The sequence below is a fragment of the Esox lucius genome, chromosome 5 (genome assembly GCF_011004845.1).
Source record: "Esox lucius isolate fEsoLuc1 chromosome 5, fEsoLuc1.pri, whole genome shotgun sequence".
In the NCBI taxonomy this organism is placed as follows: Eukaryota; Metazoa; Chordata; class Actinopteri; order Esociformes; family Esocidae; genus Esox; species Esox lucius.
The window spans coordinates 23,725,458-23,745,308 of record NC_047573.1 but is presented as its reverse complement, the minus strand read 5'-3'; the positions used below and the strand labels follow the sequence as shown (position 1 = coordinate 23,745,308).

Sequence of the window (19,851 nt, the reverse complement as noted above, 5' to 3'; positions counted from 1 at the left end):
AGATGGATTGTTTAAAGTATAGTCACTGGTGTAGAGAGTGGGGAAGGGGCGAGAGAATGCATCTATGGGCCACCCCAGTACCGAAGGATAAAGAGTCTGAAATGTGCTTATCCATCTTCAGATTTCACGTCCTGTTGAACAGGAAGTCAGTGATTCACTGACAGTTGGAGCTGAGTGCGTTCCACGGGGAGAGTTTTTCTTGTATTGGTTTCGGGGTAATGGATGTGTAACGCAGAGCTGTAGTCCACAAACGGTATCCTTTCAGATGCCTGGCCGTTTAATGTGTTGGAAGATGTAGTGGAGGTCCATGTTAATAAGGTTGTCTACATGTCTAGTGCTACAGGTCTATAGACATTCAGGCAGGATACATTGTTTATTTCAGGACTGGAAAGATGATTCAGGCAGGAACATCGCAATGTTCTCCTGACATATTGAGTTTGTGTGTTAAAACAGGGGAGAGATGATCAGCACAATGCTCACATTTGGAGGACAGACTTGCTCTATAATGACAAGAGGTTAGGGAAGGGGTGGGGTGAAAGGCTGGGGAGGGAAGGAGGAGGTGGGGGGGTTCCTAGTATAGCAGAGGGGTAGAGAATATGGGGGCCTGGGGAGGTCAACACCTGAATTGTTGCTTTCCCTTACTATTTATGGGTTGGAAGTCCAGTATCCAGATGCAGAGAGAGCTTTTCAGTCTCCAGGAATTGTTGAATGCTGAGCTGTAGTTGATAAACCGTAGTTCCTTGTCCAGGTTTGAGAAGACTGTATGGACTGTACACAGACTATTGTGGTCTGCTTGAAGCTAGTCGGTATTATGGAGTGGGTCAGGGAGATGTTGAAGGTGTATCTGAAGACACCTGGCCTCTGATCTTGTTGATGTTGAACTGTTTTAAGGTTCTCTACACATTAGCTGTGGAGATCAATGTCACATAATTGTCCAAAACAGGAGGTGACCTCAAGCGTCGTTAGGGGTTACTTGCCTTGAAGCAAGCATGGAAGGCATTCATGCTCATCTGGAAGGCTTGCATCATTGGGTAACTTGCAGCTGACTGTCTCTGTAGTCTGTGATGGCTTGCAAGCTCTGCACAAATCCAACAAGCATTACAGCCATGGTAGGATTCAAACTTAGCCCTTGACACTTAAATGGCTGTTCAGAAGAAGCAGCTCTGGCATTTAATTTAGGATTATGTTGCTTTTAATATAAGGCTTCTTTGAGGTATATTTTATACACACCGTTTGAAACGTTGTTGACAGGCAGGTGGTTGACTAGTTGGAAGGGAGTGTGCTGGGTTTGAGCAAAGGTGTTTGAGGAAATACAGGTGTATTTGTGACTTGTCAAGAAGCATTATCATTACACAATAGCTCTGCACTGGAGTGTATTTCTGGCTTGGTAATATAAAGTTATTTTGTCGAAAGAATACATTCCATATTACATATAGGGAGGTTAACCACCTAACCTATAACATTAAATGCAATGTTACTCAATTGGGTAGCTAGCTACTGTAGTGACTTTAATTTGGATTGTTATGCTGGTGCCAGACTACCATACGTGCACACAAGCAAATTATCTTGCTTTTTTTTTCGGGCTATAAAATGATTGCAGTGACCAGTAAACCCCCTTGGAAGAAATGTTCATACCACGCAACGCTACCTCCCTGAGTGTTTGTCCCACCCCCTGCAAAAAAGAAAAGGACATGGGGGCGGAGTGTGTGGTGTTTTAGTCTCAACGATTGGGCACAATATTCAAAGTGGGTGGATTAGTGTTATTTTTCAACGTTTTTGATTTGTTCTTTGACCAAGAAACGGACGATACAACAATGCCTCTGGTTAGACATAATTGGCTTACGTTTGAGGGGAAACAGTAAACCTCTGTCTGATAGGTTCATCTTGTTGGCGGGATCCAGAACGTTATAAGCTTGAACATTTCAAAAGTTAACAAGAGGAGCAACATTTAGCCGCGTTACAGAAGTTTGCGAATGTTAGGGACAGAAATTCCTGCACTTTAAGCAATAGGGGTAATAATAGTAACTAAGGTAGTACATCGTTAAATATCGTATCTAAGGCTCAGAAAACTCAAGTCATCTCTTACGGGACAGACTACAACTGAATAATGGCGGAACCATTGAAGGTTAGGTTGCTCTTTAGCGAACGTTACAGTAGCTTTCTTAGCAAATGTTAGCTTCTTGTCTTCAAGTTGATGTGCATGCATTTTGATATAAGTTAATGTGTTTTCCTTTTATTCTTTCCCTGCTTTCCTGTTAATATTTTAACAGTCGTTGGTGAACAATAAATGTTGGATGGCTACATGTACTGATTTGCATTTGTTTTGTATGTATGTACTGTAACTAGTTACTGTAACAGTTGGCTGGCAACTAGTAAATCTTACGCGGCCGTTAGTTAGGTGAATTATGCATTGTTGGTAGTACGGCTCAGTAACGTTAGGTAGCTAGTTCCAGTGCTTCACTTGGGCCGGTACTTCAAATTTTAGGCATACAGCCTTCCGGTTATTTTTTAGGCAACATAGATCTGGGATAGGCTGCTTTAATGGAACAAGACTCATTAATCACACTAATCGTGTCTGATTTGTCAGTTCCTGCACTTACTTTATCCAAAGTCAAGTGCTGGGACGTTCACTACTGTACCCTTTTCTTGCAGGTTTAGAACTTTTGACCAGATTTATAACAGTTGGTACCATATGAGGTGGCTATAAATGTAAATACCCCCCTTATTTTTCAGAGTTTGTTTGAGAATAAGGCGGTGGAGAAAACGAAGAAGAACCCCGACCGCCTGTCGGTGGAGAGGATCTACCAGAAGAAGACCCAGTTGGAGCATATTTTGCTGCGTCCCGACACCTACATTGGCTCTGTGGAACCTGTCACACAGGTAACCAGTGTCATTGTATATCATTCTACATGAAAGATAACAGCCCTGTTTGCAGGGCAGGATAAACAGGTGATTGTGGGGGTGACATTTGGGGTAAAAACACCAAACTTTAGAACACAATGGTTGGAACCCAGAAAGAAAACGATGGAAATGTATGTATTCACTACTGTACACTTCAGTTCCACTATTGCCTTATCAGCATTGTGTCAATATGACATGCTATGTGCTACACCATAAAAGCTAACGCAGTATACTTTTTCCTCAATGGATCCACTGACAAATAAGAATTAACGCATGCAACATTCATGAGTTTGGAAGGTTCACCTAAATGGCTGATACAGACAACTGTTACGTAGCAGACCAAAAGTTGCTCTTGTGAAGAGAGTCTGCTAAGTGACTAAAATGTAAAACAACTCAGTGGCCGTGGCTCGTTCCTATTTGTTAGAATTGTCGTTCAACTTTTACTGTCACTTTCCTCTCCAGCAAATGTGGGTGTTTGATGAGGATGTTGGAATGACCTGTCGAGATGTAACCTTTGTGCCAGGTCTATACAAGATCTTTGACGAGATACTGGGTAAGAAAACCGCTATTAAATAAAGGTTACTGTGTTTATGTGACTGGTGACTGTCACTGTATTGGAAAGCTGCGTTAGATTATGAAGTGTCTCTTCCTTTCGCCACAGTTAATGCAGCCGATAACAAGCAAAGGGATAAAACCATGTCCTGCATCAAAGTCAACATTGACCCGTAAGTCTCCTCATGCATATACAACATGGATGCTCAGATTTGAATGCTGAAATGTTAAAACCGTGTTGTCAGTAATCTTATGAAATGGAAACACTAGCATGTATTTTAAACTAGGTGTTTTGAAACCCTGAATGCTGGCTGTCTGAAAGCCGTAGTATATATGACTGTATACCACAGGTGTGACAATCTTCTCTTATTGCACTGCTAATCGGTTAACCATTTCGGGCAGCGCTTCAAGGATTGTGGTATAGTATTTTGCCAGTATACCGCAGCTGAAAGCTGTGTCAAGGCATTTCGCTTCTGCGTCATGCCATAAAAGCGGCCTTTAGCTGTGGTGTGTTAGCAATGTACCTTATCCCCTCTTGCCTTGCTCCTTCAGTTATACCACACTGACATAAGCCTGTCCCTCCTGTTTCAGTGAGAACAACACCATCAGTGTTTGGAACAATGGGAAGGGTATACCGGTGGTGGAGCACAAGGTGGAGAAGGTCTATGTGCCAGCTCTCATCTTCGGGCAGCTGCTCACCTCCAGTAACTACGACGATGACCAGAAGAAGGTCACCGGTAAGCTTGCGGTGTTGTCGCGTGTCAAAGTAACCGGGCTTACGAAAACCCGCCACCTGAATCTTCACATGTTGTTTGACTCTACCGTCAGGCGGACGTAATGGATACGGCGCCAAACTTTGCAACATCTTCAGCAACAAGTTCACCGTGGAGACGGCCTGCAAGCAGTCCAAGAAGACCTTCAGGCAGGTCAGTCAAACTAAGCCGACGTCCCCGTTAAAGCAGGGCTCTGTGCCGTATGCTACTGAAAATATCTGTGGGTGGACTCTGAAATAATTAGCGTATGCACGGATGCTGATTTCAACCCCATAAACTACAGCTAATAGGCTTTTTCATATTATCCTGTGCAACTTGAACCAAGTGTGGGTCACGGAAAAGCACAAGTTTCTTCATGCCCAAGCTTTCGATGTTGTTTCAAGCCACCTACTGCCTGATTCTTTTAATTTGACCATTTAAAATCCATGAATATTGTTACAGCAAGTAACTAACAGACATACCTAAATATATTAAGGATGTAAAACAGTCTGTTGTGGTCCTTGTTAAAGGCAAAGGGATCAGTGAACACAAACGTAGTAATTAACATAGTTAAATACATATGTGCAGTGCATTCTGTACAGTTAGTAGTTCCATCCTGTACAGTTTCCCGTTACCTGTACTCTCTGCTCCTACAGACGTGGTATGACAACATGGGACGAGCCGGCGAGTCCAAGATCAAGCCGTTTGACGGCGACGAGTTCACATGCATCACCTTCCAGCCAGACCTGACCAAATTCAAGATGCAGACCCTGGACAAGGACACCATAGCCATCATGACCCGACGAGCCTACGATATTGCCGGATCCACCAAGGGGGTCAGAGTCTTCCTCAACGGCAAGAGGCTACCTGTAAGTGCAGGCCAACTTGCTAGTACAGAACGATTAACATACGAAGAGCATGCTATATACAGTGGCCCTCAAAAGTATTCACCCCCTTGGATGTTTGCGCCTTTTATTGCGTTAAAACATGAATTCGAACTTGCTTAATGTAGACAGTTTTGAGGCTAACTAACATTCGTCCATCGAATCCCAAGGTGACTAGTTTCCGTAGCTATGTGGACCTGTACCTGAAGGACAAAGTGGACGAGCTGGGCACGCCCCTCACTGTGGTCCATGAGACGGTGAACGATCGCTGGGAGGTCTGCATCACCATGAGCGAAAAAGGCTTCCAGCAAGTCAGCTTTGTCAACAGCATTGCCACCACTAAGGTAACAGAGCAGTTGACCAAAGGGGTTTGTTTTAATGCTTCAGCCGTAATCGTGATTGTGAAGGTTAAGTTTGTGAGGTGCTTGCCATCTTTTCGTCTTTCAAGATGCAACCAATCTATATATGTCTTTGTTTGGCAACAATATCACCGTCTTGGGTCCTTTCTAACCTGAGTGTTGTACATTAAGCTTTAAAGTAAATGAGGGATTACAGTGTTTCTTACGGTGTATGTCCTCTGGCCCCAGGGTGGGAGACACACTGACTATGTGGCAGACCAGGTGACTGCTAAGCTTATTGAGGTGGTCAAGAAGAAGAACAAGGCTGGAGTGGTCGTCAAGCCTTTTCAGGTACACCACCATACCTCCACCATTCTCCCTGTCATTTGGCCAATATTTTGAGAAAATCTTGTTTTTCCGTTCACCCTTCATAAAGTGCACATGTGAACGTTGTACCTTCTGTCCAACTCTCCCCAGATAAAGAACCATATTTGGCTGTTTGTCAACTGCCTGATCGAGAACCCCACCTTTGACTCCCAGACGAAGGAGAACATGACCCTGCAGCAGAAGAGCTTCGGTTCCACCTGCCCCCTCAGTGACAAGTTCATCAAACAGGTTAGAGGCCTTACCTGAAGTTAGTCTTTTTTATATAAATAGAAAGTTAAATAGGAAATTATTGTTTCTTGATATTGAGGTTGTCCACTGTTTTAGGTAAGCCGTTGCCTGGGAATTCTGGGCTATTGGAATGGTCGTGCCTGATTTTGTAAATGGTTTTATGTTTTTCATTTGGTGAAGCTCCAACTGTGGAGGTTGAGACATGCCCAGTCTGTCTTGATGTATCATTTTGATTTCATTCAGAGTTTGTTCTTTTGAAATTCAGCCACTGATGCTGTAGTGAGGGAATAATGGTTACCCCTTAGGATGTTACTGAGTGGACAGGTAGGAAAATAGGTGCTGGAGAATATACTGTATGACCTATGTGATTATTTAATATAGTCAAGTACAGAAAACAAGGGATGGTATTGTTGGCAGGCTGAACTTTTTCAGCTGCCACAGGAAGTACATCCTCTGCTGTGCCTTCTTGATAAGAGAGGTGATTTTCAGCTCCCACTTGAGGTCCTGGGCTATGGTGGTGCCCAGAACGCATAAGGACTCCATAGAGGTGACTGGAGAGCCACCCAGGGCAATGGGGGGCGGGGGCGTTCCAAATTCCCCCATTGCATTTATAATAGGATCACCTCACCTTGGCTAAAACAATGTAAACAAAGAAACCAACATTTACATATATTCAATTAGCACCATCCAAAGCTAGAGACTTGGTCTGGCAGGATTCTTCATCCAGTAAACATTTGCCTGTAACAAACGATACATAAAATGTACAGCATTGAAACCTGTTGGAGAGTTTATCCCTTTATGAGACACATTAAAAAAACAAACGTCAATGAGGTTAAAAAAATGAAAGTAATATTTCTACTTTGTTGATTTGTCCAACCTCACTCCTGGTTCGTCTGTGCAGATGGGGCTACCTTGGCCCCTCCATGCATGTCTGTTCCTTTCAGGAAGCAAATAGGCCCATTGGTGTGAGATTAGGATGTCCAACGGAGTTCAGACAACAGACAACATGGCACCTTCACAAACCTTCCAAAACACAACTTTCATTACACTACAATGCCACAGCAAGAAAGTGAATCTCTGTTCCCCTCAACTAGAAGCACAAATCCACTCATACCCATTTTCTGTGTGAATAATCTCTTATGTGGTTTGTTTCTGTCACTCAGGCCACCTCCTGTGGGATAGTAGAGAGCATCATGAACTGGGTGAAGTTCAAAGCCCAGACTCAGCTCAACAAAAAGTGCTCTGCCGTCAAACACACCAAAATCAAGGGCGTGCCCAAGCTGGACGACGCCAATGATGCAGGTAAATTCGTCACGATGTGCATTTTCCAGTTACTACAGCGTTTTAGAGCCCTCGTGGTGGTGGGTACCGCCAAGCATGTCAACAAATGTGCTACAGAAATAAAACATCAATGGTAGCTTTGTCCTGTGGGATGAATCACAAATCCCATATATTGTTGACATTGGAGTTTTATTTATTGAAATGTTGTAGAACACTTGCACTGGGTAGGGCCCTGTGACCACACACCAGCGTGGCCTGTGAAATAAACATCATATACTCCATCTAATGGAGTAATCCAAAATCTACCCGCGTTTTCCCAGGTGGTAAGAACTCCAGCGGCTGCACTCTGATCCTGACGGAAGGAGACTCGGCCAAGACGCTGGCCGTGTCTGGTCTGGGCGTGGTGGGCAGGGACCGCTACGGAGTCTTTCCCCTCAGGGGCAAAATGCTCAACGTGCGGGAGGCCTCGCACAAGCAGGTCAGAACATGGTCCTTTACTTCTATATTGGTCTCGAAGGGGCGTCATTGGGTCCAGTTGTAGGCTCTATCAATCCCTGGGGTGGAAAAGCGGGTGAAAGTGTGTGTGTGTGTGTTACACTTGAGGTCTGGCAATTAATGCGTTGTGGAATTGTTTGGCATTTAAATGATTCTGAACATATTTGTTACAAAGATAGTTGGGCGTTTACTACTGTAATCTTATGTTTATTTTTTATGGTTTGGTCCCTGTCTTGTCCCTCTAATCAGATTATGGACAATGCTGAGATCAACAACATCATCAAGATCCTGGGGCTCCAGTACAAGAAGAACTACAGTGACCCGGACTCCCTCAAGTCCCTGCGCTATGGCAAACTCATGATCATGACAGATCAGGTACGTACTGTCTAATGGCATGTTCTCTGGGATTTACAGCTTAGCCCGTAAACATTCCTTTGCGAAGCCTGTTTGACTTGTTTGAGTTAATTATTTGAATTTCATTTCATACGTACACCTTTTTCATAATGTTAACCTGCCCAGAAAATCTCCTCTACTCTAGAATTGAGATATTGCTTCTCGGCCAGATATCCATGGTCAGTCAAGTAGGCCCTTTGTTTCAGACAGTAAACTGATGCTTTCCTGTGTTGATGTCTCTCTGGACAGGACCAGGATGGCTCCCACATCAAGGGGTTACTCATCAACTTCATCCACCACAACTGGCCTTCGTTGCTACGCCACAACTTCCTGGAGGAGTTCATCACACCCATTATCAAGGTACATTGGTCGAGTTGGGCTCTAAGTCTGCTCCCCTTGGTGAACCTAAACGTTAAATACGGTTTTATCGAGTACCATGTCACGCCGATGTTACCGTCTGTACAGATCTAAGGTAATCCCTGCTTGTGTAGCGTCCTGAACTGATGTTCATGTAACAACACTGCCATCTGTTGGTGAGAGATGACCAGCATAGATTGGTTAAATCATATTTTCAAAGATGTCTAACAGTCAAATGTCCAGTCCATATAGCACTCCCAGGTGTGATTATTAAAACCCTACATGTTTTGAAAATGTCCAGGCCACCAACAAGAAGCAGGAGCTGCCCTTTTACAGCATCCCAGAGTTCACAGAGTGGAAGGACAAACAGCCCAACATTAAATGTTGGAAGATAAAATACTACAAAGGTTTGTCCCCTGTGGTAGTGAAGCTGAAAACGTAAGCAGCCCCACATGTCTTTCCCTTACCTGCTTAAGGCTGACGTTCAGACGCGTATCTAACATGGTCTGTGACTCTCCAGGTCTGGGGACCAGCACCTCGAAGGAGGCGAAGGAGTACTTCAGCGACATGCAGAGACATCGCATCCCCTTCAAGTATGCTGGACCTGCCGACGACGAGGCAATTACCCTGGTAAGACCATAGTGTCTCTGATCAGACTCCTTGTGTAAATGTTTGTTAGATAGTGTTTCTTGATTGGTCTCCTTTCAAATGTTTAAGTGATCTGAATAGTATCTTTCAGCGTCCGAGTATTAGAAGCGGTGTCTCTCCATGGGCAATGGACTCCAACCCTGTTCCTTTCTCCCCCAGGCCTTTAGCAAGAAGAAGATCGAGGAACGTAAAGAGTGGCTGACCAACTTCATGGTCAACAGGCGGCAGCGCAGGGAGCACAACCTGCCTGAGGTACGTCACCGGTCACCTTTGACCCTGTGGTAGTGCTGGCCGTTCGTAGCTTCATTACCGTTCTTCTAGCAGCAGGATATTATGCTAGCAGCACAAGCGCAGATTTTCTTTTTCAAAATAAAAGCCATCATTGAAATATATAAGGCAATATAGTTAACAATCTAGTCACTACATTTTATGTTTAATGTCCATTCCAATGTTGTTCTTGTCTGTTCTTTTTTACAGACCAGATTAACTATATTTCCTTCTAAATTTCAATGATGGATTTTATTTTGAAAAGATTAAATCTGAGTGCAGCCAGCATAATATCCTGCTGTTAAAATAATGCTAAAGCAGCCTTGTTTGACCATCACTACCCTCCAGGGCAGGGTCAGAGACACATTTGGTCTCGGGCGTATCTGATTGGATCGTTTCGTGCCACAGTTTGTCTGGCCCTGCTTTACAGGGCAACCCAGTTGGTGAAACACATAATCAATCAACGTTCTGTGAACCATTCTGGTTATTGTATATCTAAAATTCTAGTTGTACATGGCTGTCTTCATGTGTGATTATAGGATTACCTGTACGGCCAGGCCACCAAGTCCCTTTCCTACAACGAATTTGTGAACAAGGAGCTGGTGTTGTTCTCCAACTCGGACAACGAGAGGTCCATCCCTTGCCTGGTCGATGGTTAGTGGTATAACAGTGATGTTTTAGGTTTCACTGCAAAGATGGTGTGAACTGCAAACCAACCCGGTTTATTTACTTGATCACTGTAAAACGATCCAGAATACATGTATGGCTCTTTGACATTTGAATTATCAACGACATGTACTTTTTCTTTTAGACTTAATCTGTCCTAGAATTCGAGCCTTTAATTACAGAAGGGTCTGTGTGTGTCTGTCCCAGGGCTGAAGCCGGGCCAGAGAAAGGTGCTGTTCTGCTGCTTCAAGAGGAATGACAAGCGGGAGGTGAAGGTGGCCCAACTAGCTGGTTCTGTGGCTGAGATGTCTGCTTATCACCATGGAGAGGTGAGACCCAATGGTTACCTGGGAAATGTAGTGAAAACCTTCAACATCCCTTGACTGGCAAGCGTTATATAAATAGAATATTGTAATTACTGATTATATATATATATAATTTATATTTCTCTGAATGGACACTCCTTTGTATCTCTCTGTCACGCTGCCAGGTCTCTCTCATGATGACCATAGTTGGCTTGGCCCAGAACTTTGTGGGCAGCAACAACCTGAATCTGCTGCAGCCTATGGGTCAGTTTGGGACCAGGCTACACGGAGGAAAGGACTCTGCCAGCCCACGTTACATCTTCACCATGCTCAGGTCAGCCCTGAAACATGCCTGCTGGAGCACAAAAAGCCCTATCAGAATAAATATAGCAAATCTGATCAATAATTAAAAATGCAACAATTAATATTATATAATTTAATATTATTACAGATCTCTGGGCCAAAAATCCAGACAGTGGATGATTAATAATTTAATGTGTCTCCTGTTCGTGTATTTCTTAAATTTTTTTTAAAAAAAAGTACATTTTGTTTCTATTTATACACATAAATAACCTATATAAAACACAATACTTTTTTTCATTTCTTCCTTGTGTAGGTCACAAACATGTCAAATGACTAAAACCAATGTATTTTAAACTCTATATCCCCCAAAACGGATCTTATTATTAAAGGGCCCATCCCTGATTCACATCAATACCCGTCTCTGAAGTAACTGAAGTTCTATTTCCCTGTGGTGGCTGTTACATTACCGTGATGTCCGCCGATGTTCTCCAGTTGAACCCCTCTTGTCTCCACGTCACAGCCCCCTGGCTCGTCTGCTCTTCCCCCCGGTGGATGACAACTTGCTGAAGTACAACTACGACGACAACCAGCGCGTGGAGCCCGAGTGGTACATCCCCATCATTCCCACCGTGCTGGTGAACGGCGCCGAAGGCATCGGCACGGGCTGGGCCAGCCGCCTGCCCAACTTTGACGTGCGTGAGATCGTCAACAACCTCCACCGCATGCTCAACGGGGAGGAGCCGCTGCCTATGGTAAGGGCGGGGCTAGGGCGATAAAGGCCCGTGGGGAGGAGCTAGGACTCTAGTCCAGAGTGACTGGATTAGTTAACTGTCTCAAGGACAGAAAGGGTTTGCCATTTTGCAGGCTCATGGATTTGATTTGGCAACCTTTCAATTAGGGATGGCCTGATATGTCGGCCAGCAATCTTTTTATGACCGATTCATAGGCGACTGATGTTATCGGTATGCTACCATTTGTTTTCAGACCAACTGGGCTTTTGTCTGAAAGGGTCAATCCCATATTCAGTATTTCAGCTTTCAAAGGGTGTTCATGTGAAGGTTGCTTAGCAGGTTAGGGTTCATTTAGAGTTTATTGCAGTCTTAAACCCCAAACTCTAATGGTTCCTTCTGTGATCCTTTACATAAATCAGTGTTTTTTAAACCAAACCATTCTTTCTGTGTGATTTTTCATATTAACCAAATGCCTTGCTTTGGTCAGCTCCCCAACTACAAGGGCTTCAGAGGCACCATCGACGAGTTGATGACCAACCAATACATGAACAATGGAGAGGTGGCCATCCTCGACAGCACCACCATCGAGATCTCAGAGCTGCCGGTCAAGACCTGGACACAGGTGGGTACCTTAATGCCCTGGCCTCAACGGTTGGCTTAGCTTGACGGAACTTGCTGTCAAGATATTTTCCCTGTTGGTTGAATGTGCTTGTTGAATAGCTATTATATATTCATTTCCATAACAAAATTGTGTTAAATGTAACCTGCACTGTTTTCAATATAATTCAAGAAGTTGTAGCGGGAAACATGGGTCTGTTGTAATACGAGAAGTTCAGATTGTTCTGTTCCTATGCATTTTCCACCTGGCAACGCGACCCGTGTCATATTTCACCCACAGTCCTACAAGGAGAATGTTCTGGAACCCATGCTGAACGGCACAGAGAAGGTCCCAGCCCTCATCACCGACTACAAGGAGTACCACACGGACACCACAGTGCGCTTCGTGGTCAAGATGACCGAGGAGAGGCTGAGGGAGGCGGAGATGGCCGGCCTGCACAAAGTCTTCAAGCTCCAGCAGCCCCTCACCTGCAACTCCATGGTAATGACCACCCTTCTGCAAACACTGCTGATCCCTCGGGTGACGTTTAGACAACGTGACGCGTCACTCCTGGGATTACTGGTGCAATGCGAGTGCAGGCCTCTGGAGCGTCTGGAGTTGTAAGACTGAAGATGTCCGACTGACCTGTGGTTCCTCAGGTGCTGTTTGACCACGTGGGCAGCCTGAAGAAGTATGAGACCGTGCAGGACGTGCTGAAGGACTTCTATGAGCTGAGGATGAAGTACTACGTCCTGAGGAAGGACTGGCTGGCCGGCATGCTGGGGGCAGAGAGTGCCAAGCTCACCAACCAGGCCCGCTTTATTCTAGAGAAGATCCAGGGAACCTTGGTTATTGGTGTGTACCATTTATCCTGTTGTCCCATTTTCTGAAGCCTGTTTTACATCGGTAGTCATCTCAAAGCACTGATTAAAATCTGCAGCCTAAAACCCCAAAGAGCAAGCATTTCAATGTCTGTGTTCAATCCTCCGCTCGTTCCACTCTCCGTACAAATGGTGTTTTCCCTTTAGGTTCTCAAAGTGGCGTGGACAGTGTAGCTTTGAATGTAAGGTAGGGTGTGTTCCGCTGGTGTTTGTGTCCCTCTCTTTGTCTGTCTGGTGACCAACTGTCTCCCTCTGTCTCCAGAGAACAAGCCCAAGAAACAGCTGATCACCATGCTAACGGAGATGGGCTACGACTCTGACCCGGTCAAGGCCTGGAAAGAGGCCCAGGAAAAGGAGAAGGTCAGTCATTTAATTCCCCCCCTATTTTTATGTTGTCATCACACAATCCAAACTACATTCACGCAGCCATTATTATGTAATTATCTGATTTTTAAACCAACCTACATTATAGGTTTAATCCTCTGTGTTCCCTATTAATGACAGACCGTGGAGGAGATGGAAGGCGAGGAAGAGGAGGAGGAAGACACCAGTGGGCCGGACTACAACTACCTGCTGAACATGCCCATGTGGTACCTGACCAAGGAGAAGAAGGAGGAGCTGTGCAAACAGAGGGATGCCAAGGTCTGCCTCCTCCTCTCGGCCCTGTCCTGTGGCCCTGAGTCAGTTTAAAAAGCGCTGCTTTGTTTGCGGCTGCGTTCTGTTACACGCTGCTGACTTGTGCCCTCCATCGCAGATGACGGAGCTGAACACTCTGAAAAAGCAGAGCCCTGCGGATCTCTGGAAGGAGGACCTCGCTGCCTTCACTGAGGAGTTGGAGGTAACGAGAAACCGTCCCGCATCAAGTCGGTAACGTGACGTTGACATCTGCATCCCTTAGCAGACGCTCTGGTCCGGAGAAACGTACAGTAGCTACATTGTCATACTTGTCTGGCGTGGGATTCGAACCCACAATGCTGGCTTTGCACGTGCCGTGTTCTGACCAAGTAAGCTGCTTGGTTCGCTTTTCATGCCGTGGCAACATCTAGGTGTTATAAAATCCAAATGTTCTTCAAATCAAAGGGGTCCTACCCCGAAAAAGACATCCTTGAGGAAAAGTAATTTTGTCGTGTCAACAACTGGGTCATAACATACGGCTTGTTATATACACGATTCACTAATTGTTTAACAGCAGCAGTCATTCTAGAACAAAGTCTTGTTAGGAGCAACTTTTTCACAATACTTAAAAAAAAAAAACAGGAACCATGTTTTGGCCATAGTTATTGTGAAACACGTCCATACAGTTCTTCATTTTTACAGTGTGTTGTATTTTCGGGTGTTTTAGTACAAAATCGAGGCCCCCCCCTTGTTTCAAAACTTCTATTGCAATTTTGGCATAGAAGCATGTTGAAACTCAACCAACCTCTTCTAAGTAATACGATTTAAAATCTGAAGTCAATTGTATGTCAGACTCAGAAGATACATTTACTGCAGGATGGGTTGCTCAAAGTCTTATGGCTACTGGGGGTTGTATATACTCTTAACCAAAAGGTTGAATCTTTGTTACAAAAGGTGTGAGAATAGTTGGAGGTCTGTCGCCAAATGCGATGGCCATGTTCCTTTGTTTTCTGAAACAGAAACCGGCATTGTCCAATTTACATGAGTCAATTGGCCCCGCTCAAAGCTAGACCTGGTCTTGCTTTGTAAGGATCTCTTGACCGGTAACAAACTATCAATAACAGTACACAGACTGCACAGGGAGGGGTTCATTTTATAAAAATGTTGTCTAGTAAATAATAATTGATACTGTCGGACAGCATACTTCCTTAAGGCACACATTCTGGTAGACAGGTTGTTGCATTGCCTGCAGGTATGAAAGATTAAGTTTGTGTATTATGGGTAAACAAGTTTTTGGGTGTCTGACTACAGCCACAAACTAATGAGTGACATGTGGCCTAAGTACAGTACCAATCAGACACCTCTCCTTCCTTTCTCTGCTCCAGCTGAGTCTGGTTTGGCCAGAGCCACTGCCAACTGTTCTAATTAAAACGGGTCTGTCCCGGCAATGTCGTTGCCATCTGTTAAACCGGGAGATTCTGGTTGGGAGATGTCCTCTACTTTATGACCGTTGAGTCGCAAATGTTTCATTTAATTGTAGGGACTCTCCATCATGCCATCTTTTAGCCCAGTCAGTGGAGCAAGCTAGAACACTGAATGAGTTTTCTGCTTCACAAATGGGGTGTTTTCCTGCAGTGCGGTCAACGTGTACCCAGCCCCAAAAATATGATTGAATGTTTTTGATGGAGATAGCATTTTTTTTATATTTGGCGGTCCATAATTTGAGGATAAGTTACTTGTTAAATCCTTCCATGTAACACTATTGTTTAATCACCAACGGCATTGGAACAAACCGATCTCTCCTTTGACAGCGAGTGGAGGCGAAGGAGCGGGAGAACGCCACCATGCCAGCAGTGAAGGGCAAGGCTGTCAAGAGCAAGGGGGTGAAGGTGAAGCAGGAGACGATGCCCACGCCTCAGGGACGCCGCGTCATCCCACGCATCACCAGCACCATGAAGGCCGACGCCAACAGGAAGGCCGTGGTCAAGAAGGAAGGAAGCAAGAAAGGCAAAAAGGTTTGTGGCCTTTAGAACTGTCAAACCAACTTGACCACACACTTATAATAGTATTTTTAGATGTGGCATAGTGTATTGTTAATGACATTGTAGATATTAATTTACTAGTGTTATTTGCTAGTTGATTTTTTTTGGGGGGGAGGGGGGCGTATTTTTAAAGGAGAAAATGACAGACATTTCTGTTTTTAGGGTGAGGATGTTGTGGTGAAGATGGAATTCGATGAGGAGGGAGGAGAGAACTGGGATCAAGCTGATCCTCAGGAGACTGGCCTGGCAGCACGACTGACCAAGAAAACCAAGGCACCATCCAAGGACAAAGGTATGGACGATATTACTAGCATTGCCTCCCACATTCATTGGCGAAGAAATCCCAAATGTTTCACTCATTTAATTGAACCAATAAAATAATCAGTAAAATGGTGCTCTCTAATAAAATTTCCAGAGAAAAATGTAAGTTATTTTTGTCAATTGTAGATTCTGTGTTCATAATAATTGAATTGCAGTTATGTCTTCATGTATTTCCATTGCATCCAATTAAAATCTTTATATTGAACTGTTTATAATCCGTAATGCCATATAAACCATTTATGACATACATCCTAAATAAAGTAGATAACAGAAAATAACTCATTACAATGAGCATAGCTAAAAAGTGTTATGGGTTTTCTAATCAACTCCTACTCAATGCTATATCGGTTGAAATATCTTACCTTTAAGTGTCTTATTTAAAGTTTCTGGATAATGACCCCTATGTACAGATGGGTGACAAATTAAAGGAAAAGCCCGTGTCTCAGTAATGTGTTGGGCCTCCATGAGCCACCAGAACATGCCTCCAGTGCCTTGGAATAGATTCTACGAGTCTCTGGATCTCTACTGGAGGGATGGAACAACATTCTTACAAAATAAATTTCTTCACTTGGTCTTCTGATGGTTAGGGTGGTAATTGCTGTATAATACGTCCGTCTAAAATCTTATATAGGTGTTCAATTAGGTTGATCTGGTGACTGCCAAGGCCTTAGTATATGAATCACGTCATTGTCAACCTCATCAAATATTCAGTGAACCCTTGTGACCTGTGGATGGGGGCATTGTCATCCTGCAGGAGAACCAATAATGAACCCATAATGAATTGTATCATGCAGTACACCTGTATGGGAGCATCTGCATTCGTTATGTTCCACCGCTCATTTATTTGTTTCCTTTAATTAAACCCATCTGTATCTACCAAACGGTTATTCACTTTCTTTAACCAAAGGCGATCTTTCCCTGCAGCATCAAAAGCAACAGGCAAACAGACCACCCTGTCGTTCAAGCCCATGGCTTCCAAGAAGGTCAAGAAGAACCCCTGGTCTGACGAGGACTCCGACAGTGAAATAGAGATTGATGGAGAAGTGGAGCCGATTGTACCAAAGGCAAAACCTGAACGCAAAGCCAAAGGTTAGAAACAAACCTGAACTAACTTGTCCTTGAGCAAAACCTCTGGGTTCACACAGACCTCTGATCCTATCAATTCTGATTTGACCATCCAAACTTCTTACTGTGTGACAAGATTGGTCTTACCAAAACATTTCGATGTATCTGTAGTTTTGACTTCCTGACTAATTAGCCGTACCTCTCCCTTCTGATTAAGCTAGATCATAGATTAGATTAGCTTGATTACATACTGTGGTGAATCTGAGGATGTTCCAATTAGTACTCTTTCCTACTCCCAGACGTCAATACAGGATGCTGTTATTTAAACAGAACCAAAACATACGGCTGGCAAACAAAGTACATGCCTACCTACACCACCTTCTGCTGCAATAAGCTAAGTTTAGCCTGGTACATTGGAGCTACGAAACAGCTAGCCAGAGTACCGATTTGTTAACCGACGTTGTCAACAACAACCCACATTGGTCATGGAACAAGTGCTGCTCTTCCTCCCAAAGCTGCTGTGAAGTACAACCTTTCCAGCAGCGAGGATGAGTTTGATGAGTGTGGAATGAGTGCCCCGAAGAGCAAGGCCGCAGCCATCAGCGACGATGACGACAGCTTTGCCCCCGAGCTGAGCGCCGAAGCCGATAGCGAACTGGACTCTCCGCTGCCTAAGGCTCCCGTGCCCATGTGAGTACAGTGTACTTCGGCAGCTAACATGATTCTTTTAAATTCAGTGAGTTCAGCTCAAGCAAGCAATCATCTACACATTTACTGCATGTGAAACCTTGCAGTTGTGAAACTGGCACTTTTTTCTTCATACAGGAAGAAAGTGGTGAAAAACAAATTGACGACAGTTAAAGAAGCCAAAAGCAAATCCAGCTGTAAGTATATTTCCCACATTCCTCCTTTGGTAATCAATATTGAGAAAAATCTAAGGGTGTAAGGTAGCCTAGCATTTGACCCATCCCCAAAAGGTTGTTAGATCATACCCAAAATCCGGCAATAGGTGAATTAGTTCTGTCCTTGAGCATGGCATTTACCCTAATTCGTGCTCTAAATCACCCTGGATGATAGCAGCTGTTAACCAAATAGAATTGAACTTCAATGTGACGCTGATGTTAGGAAGCAAAAAAGTCTGCGATAACAGCTTGTTCCCGACCTATAAGGAGATTCTCAGATTGAGAAAAGTCAAACAGGAAATCTAAACTTTTTCCCCCCTGTTATGCAGCTCCATCTGATAGCGATGGCGTGATGGTGTCCAAGCCCCCAGCCAAGCCCAAGGCAGCCCCCAAACCCAAAGAGGCTGCCCCCAAGAAACCAACCGCCGCCAGGAAGCCGGCCGCTAAGAAGGCTGGAGGTACTGTAGTGGCATACTGTACTGGTGCCCAGCATTTGTCCTGCCGTTAGCTTTGTGCTTCAGTTTTAAAGATTGTTATGCATGCATACAGGGCACTAAATTCATTCACTATTCCGATCTATCTCCATCATCCCAGATGCAAATCAGCCATCTATCATGGACGCTCTGTCCAAGCCCAAACCAGCCTCCAAAACCGCTGCCAAAAAGGTCCATTCGTTTGACTCCAGTGACTCGGAGGTCCCCTCCCGGGCACCAGCTCCGTCTAAGCCACTGTCCAAACCCAAGCCTGCTGCCAAGAAGGTCCCGTCGTTTGACTCCAGCGACTCGGAGGGCCCGTCCAAGGCACCCGCCCCATCCAAGGGTCCGACCAAGCGCAAGGAACTGGACAGTGACGACTCAGGGGACAGCTCTGATGACCTCATGTCACGAATCAAAGGAAAGAAGACGACCGCCACCGCCAACAAGGTCAGTCCAAACAGAGTTTTTAGCATTGACGTGAGCCCAAGGTGTTAATGTGAAGATGTCCTGGGATTTGCAAACTGCTTTTGCATTTGGTGACAGGGAAACTTAAACTCTACCATCAATTCAGTGTTTGCTCTTTTCCTGCCTTGCCACATCCAGTGGTGTAATTGGTCTATACTTTTATCATATCTAGTAAATGTTTGTGTAAAGCAGTCCCGCTCCCTTCGATTTGTGAACTAACATCAGATTGGATAGTAAATTCTTCTTCCTGTGTCTCCTCGTAGAAACCTAAAGTTTGGGACGATGAGAGCTTTCAGATTTCAGAGGGGGAGGCTGCAACTCCAGTGGCTCCTCGGAGTAAACCAGCTCGTGCCAAGAAACCTGTGGCTTACATAATGGACTCAGACTCTGACGAAGACTTTGACTAGACTTTCTATTGTCTAGGATATAACGGCTGAAGTCCCCTTTTGTTTAGTCAGTGCTTTTATCGTTTTTATGTCAGCTGCTTGGCCGGGTATGGCTTTGCTTTGTAGCAGTTAGGTCTTTTCATGACTGCACTGTTTATGGTGATTCTGGTTGTATTATCATACTTGAAGGGGGGGGGGGGGGTCAAAGCAATATGAAACAAAATAACAATCATTTCGTGTGAAGTTATACCAGAAGGCAGTTTTGGATAATTTTTTATTTCTAAAAAATTATTGTTTTTAATGTTTGTACTTATGTGGCTTTCATGTTTTTTTATGTTGTCTTGTCATGTAAATATTTCACTGGATTTATTTTATACTCTTTGGAAAATAAAGTTCTTGTTAATATTGTTTGGTTATGTGCTGTGATGTGGAAAGTTCTAAGGATCTTGGAGCTAGCTAGTTCTTTAAATAGTTTCCCCCATTTGAATACACACTATTCTCTGAATAATACCCTAAAACTGTTTACATAATACCTGTTATAAAAAGTCACTTCTCCAAAACCTTACACACGGGCAAAAATGAAATTCTGGCCTAAAAACATACACACACACA

General features: G+C 44.2%; 1 protein-coding gene across 1 annotated transcript; it reads left to right on the top strand.

Annotated features, from left to right (window-relative positions):
* The first annotated feature begins 1,900 nt into the window (after positions 1-1,900).
* On the top strand, positions 1,901-19,647 carry top2a (DNA topoisomerase II alpha). Its single transcript, XM_010894518.4, has 35 exons — positions 1,901-2,125; positions 2,734-2,880; positions 3,364-3,454; positions 3,563-3,626; positions 4,045-4,190; positions 4,282-4,379; positions 4,862-5,074; positions 5,260-5,433; positions 5,677-5,778; positions 5,905-6,042; positions 7,206-7,344; positions 7,644-7,801; positions 8,068-8,193; positions 8,461-8,571; positions 8,870-8,975; positions 9,089-9,198; positions 9,376-9,468; positions 10,023-10,137; positions 10,357-10,478; positions 10,640-10,788; positions 11,278-11,509; positions 11,976-12,110; positions 12,387-12,587; positions 12,746-12,941; positions 13,230-13,327; positions 13,472-13,609; positions 13,722-13,805; positions 15,394-15,597; positions 15,787-15,916; positions 16,870-17,034; positions 17,526-17,700; positions 17,836-17,894; positions 18,242-18,370; positions 18,507-18,835; positions 19,117-19,647. The coding sequence occupies exons 1-35, from the start codon at positions 2,108-2,110 to the stop codon at positions 19,258-19,260; spliced, it is 4,839 nt and encodes a 1,612-aa protein (XP_010892820.2). The 5' UTR covers positions 1,901-2,107; the 3' UTR covers positions 19,261-19,647.
* Positions 19,648-19,851: the final 204 nt, after the last annotated feature.

Bases quoted from the DNA above. Each gene is read 5' to 3' on its own strand.
- top2a (XM_010894518.4), top strand. The intron at 12,588-12,745 runs GTAATGACCACC...GTGGTTCCTCAG, and splicing joins CCCTCACCTGCAACTCCATG to GTGCTGTTTGACCACGTGGG. The intron at 17,895-18,241 runs GTAAGTATATTT...CCTGTTATGCAG, and splicing joins AGCCAAAAGCAAATCCAGCT to CTCCATCTGATAGCGATGGC.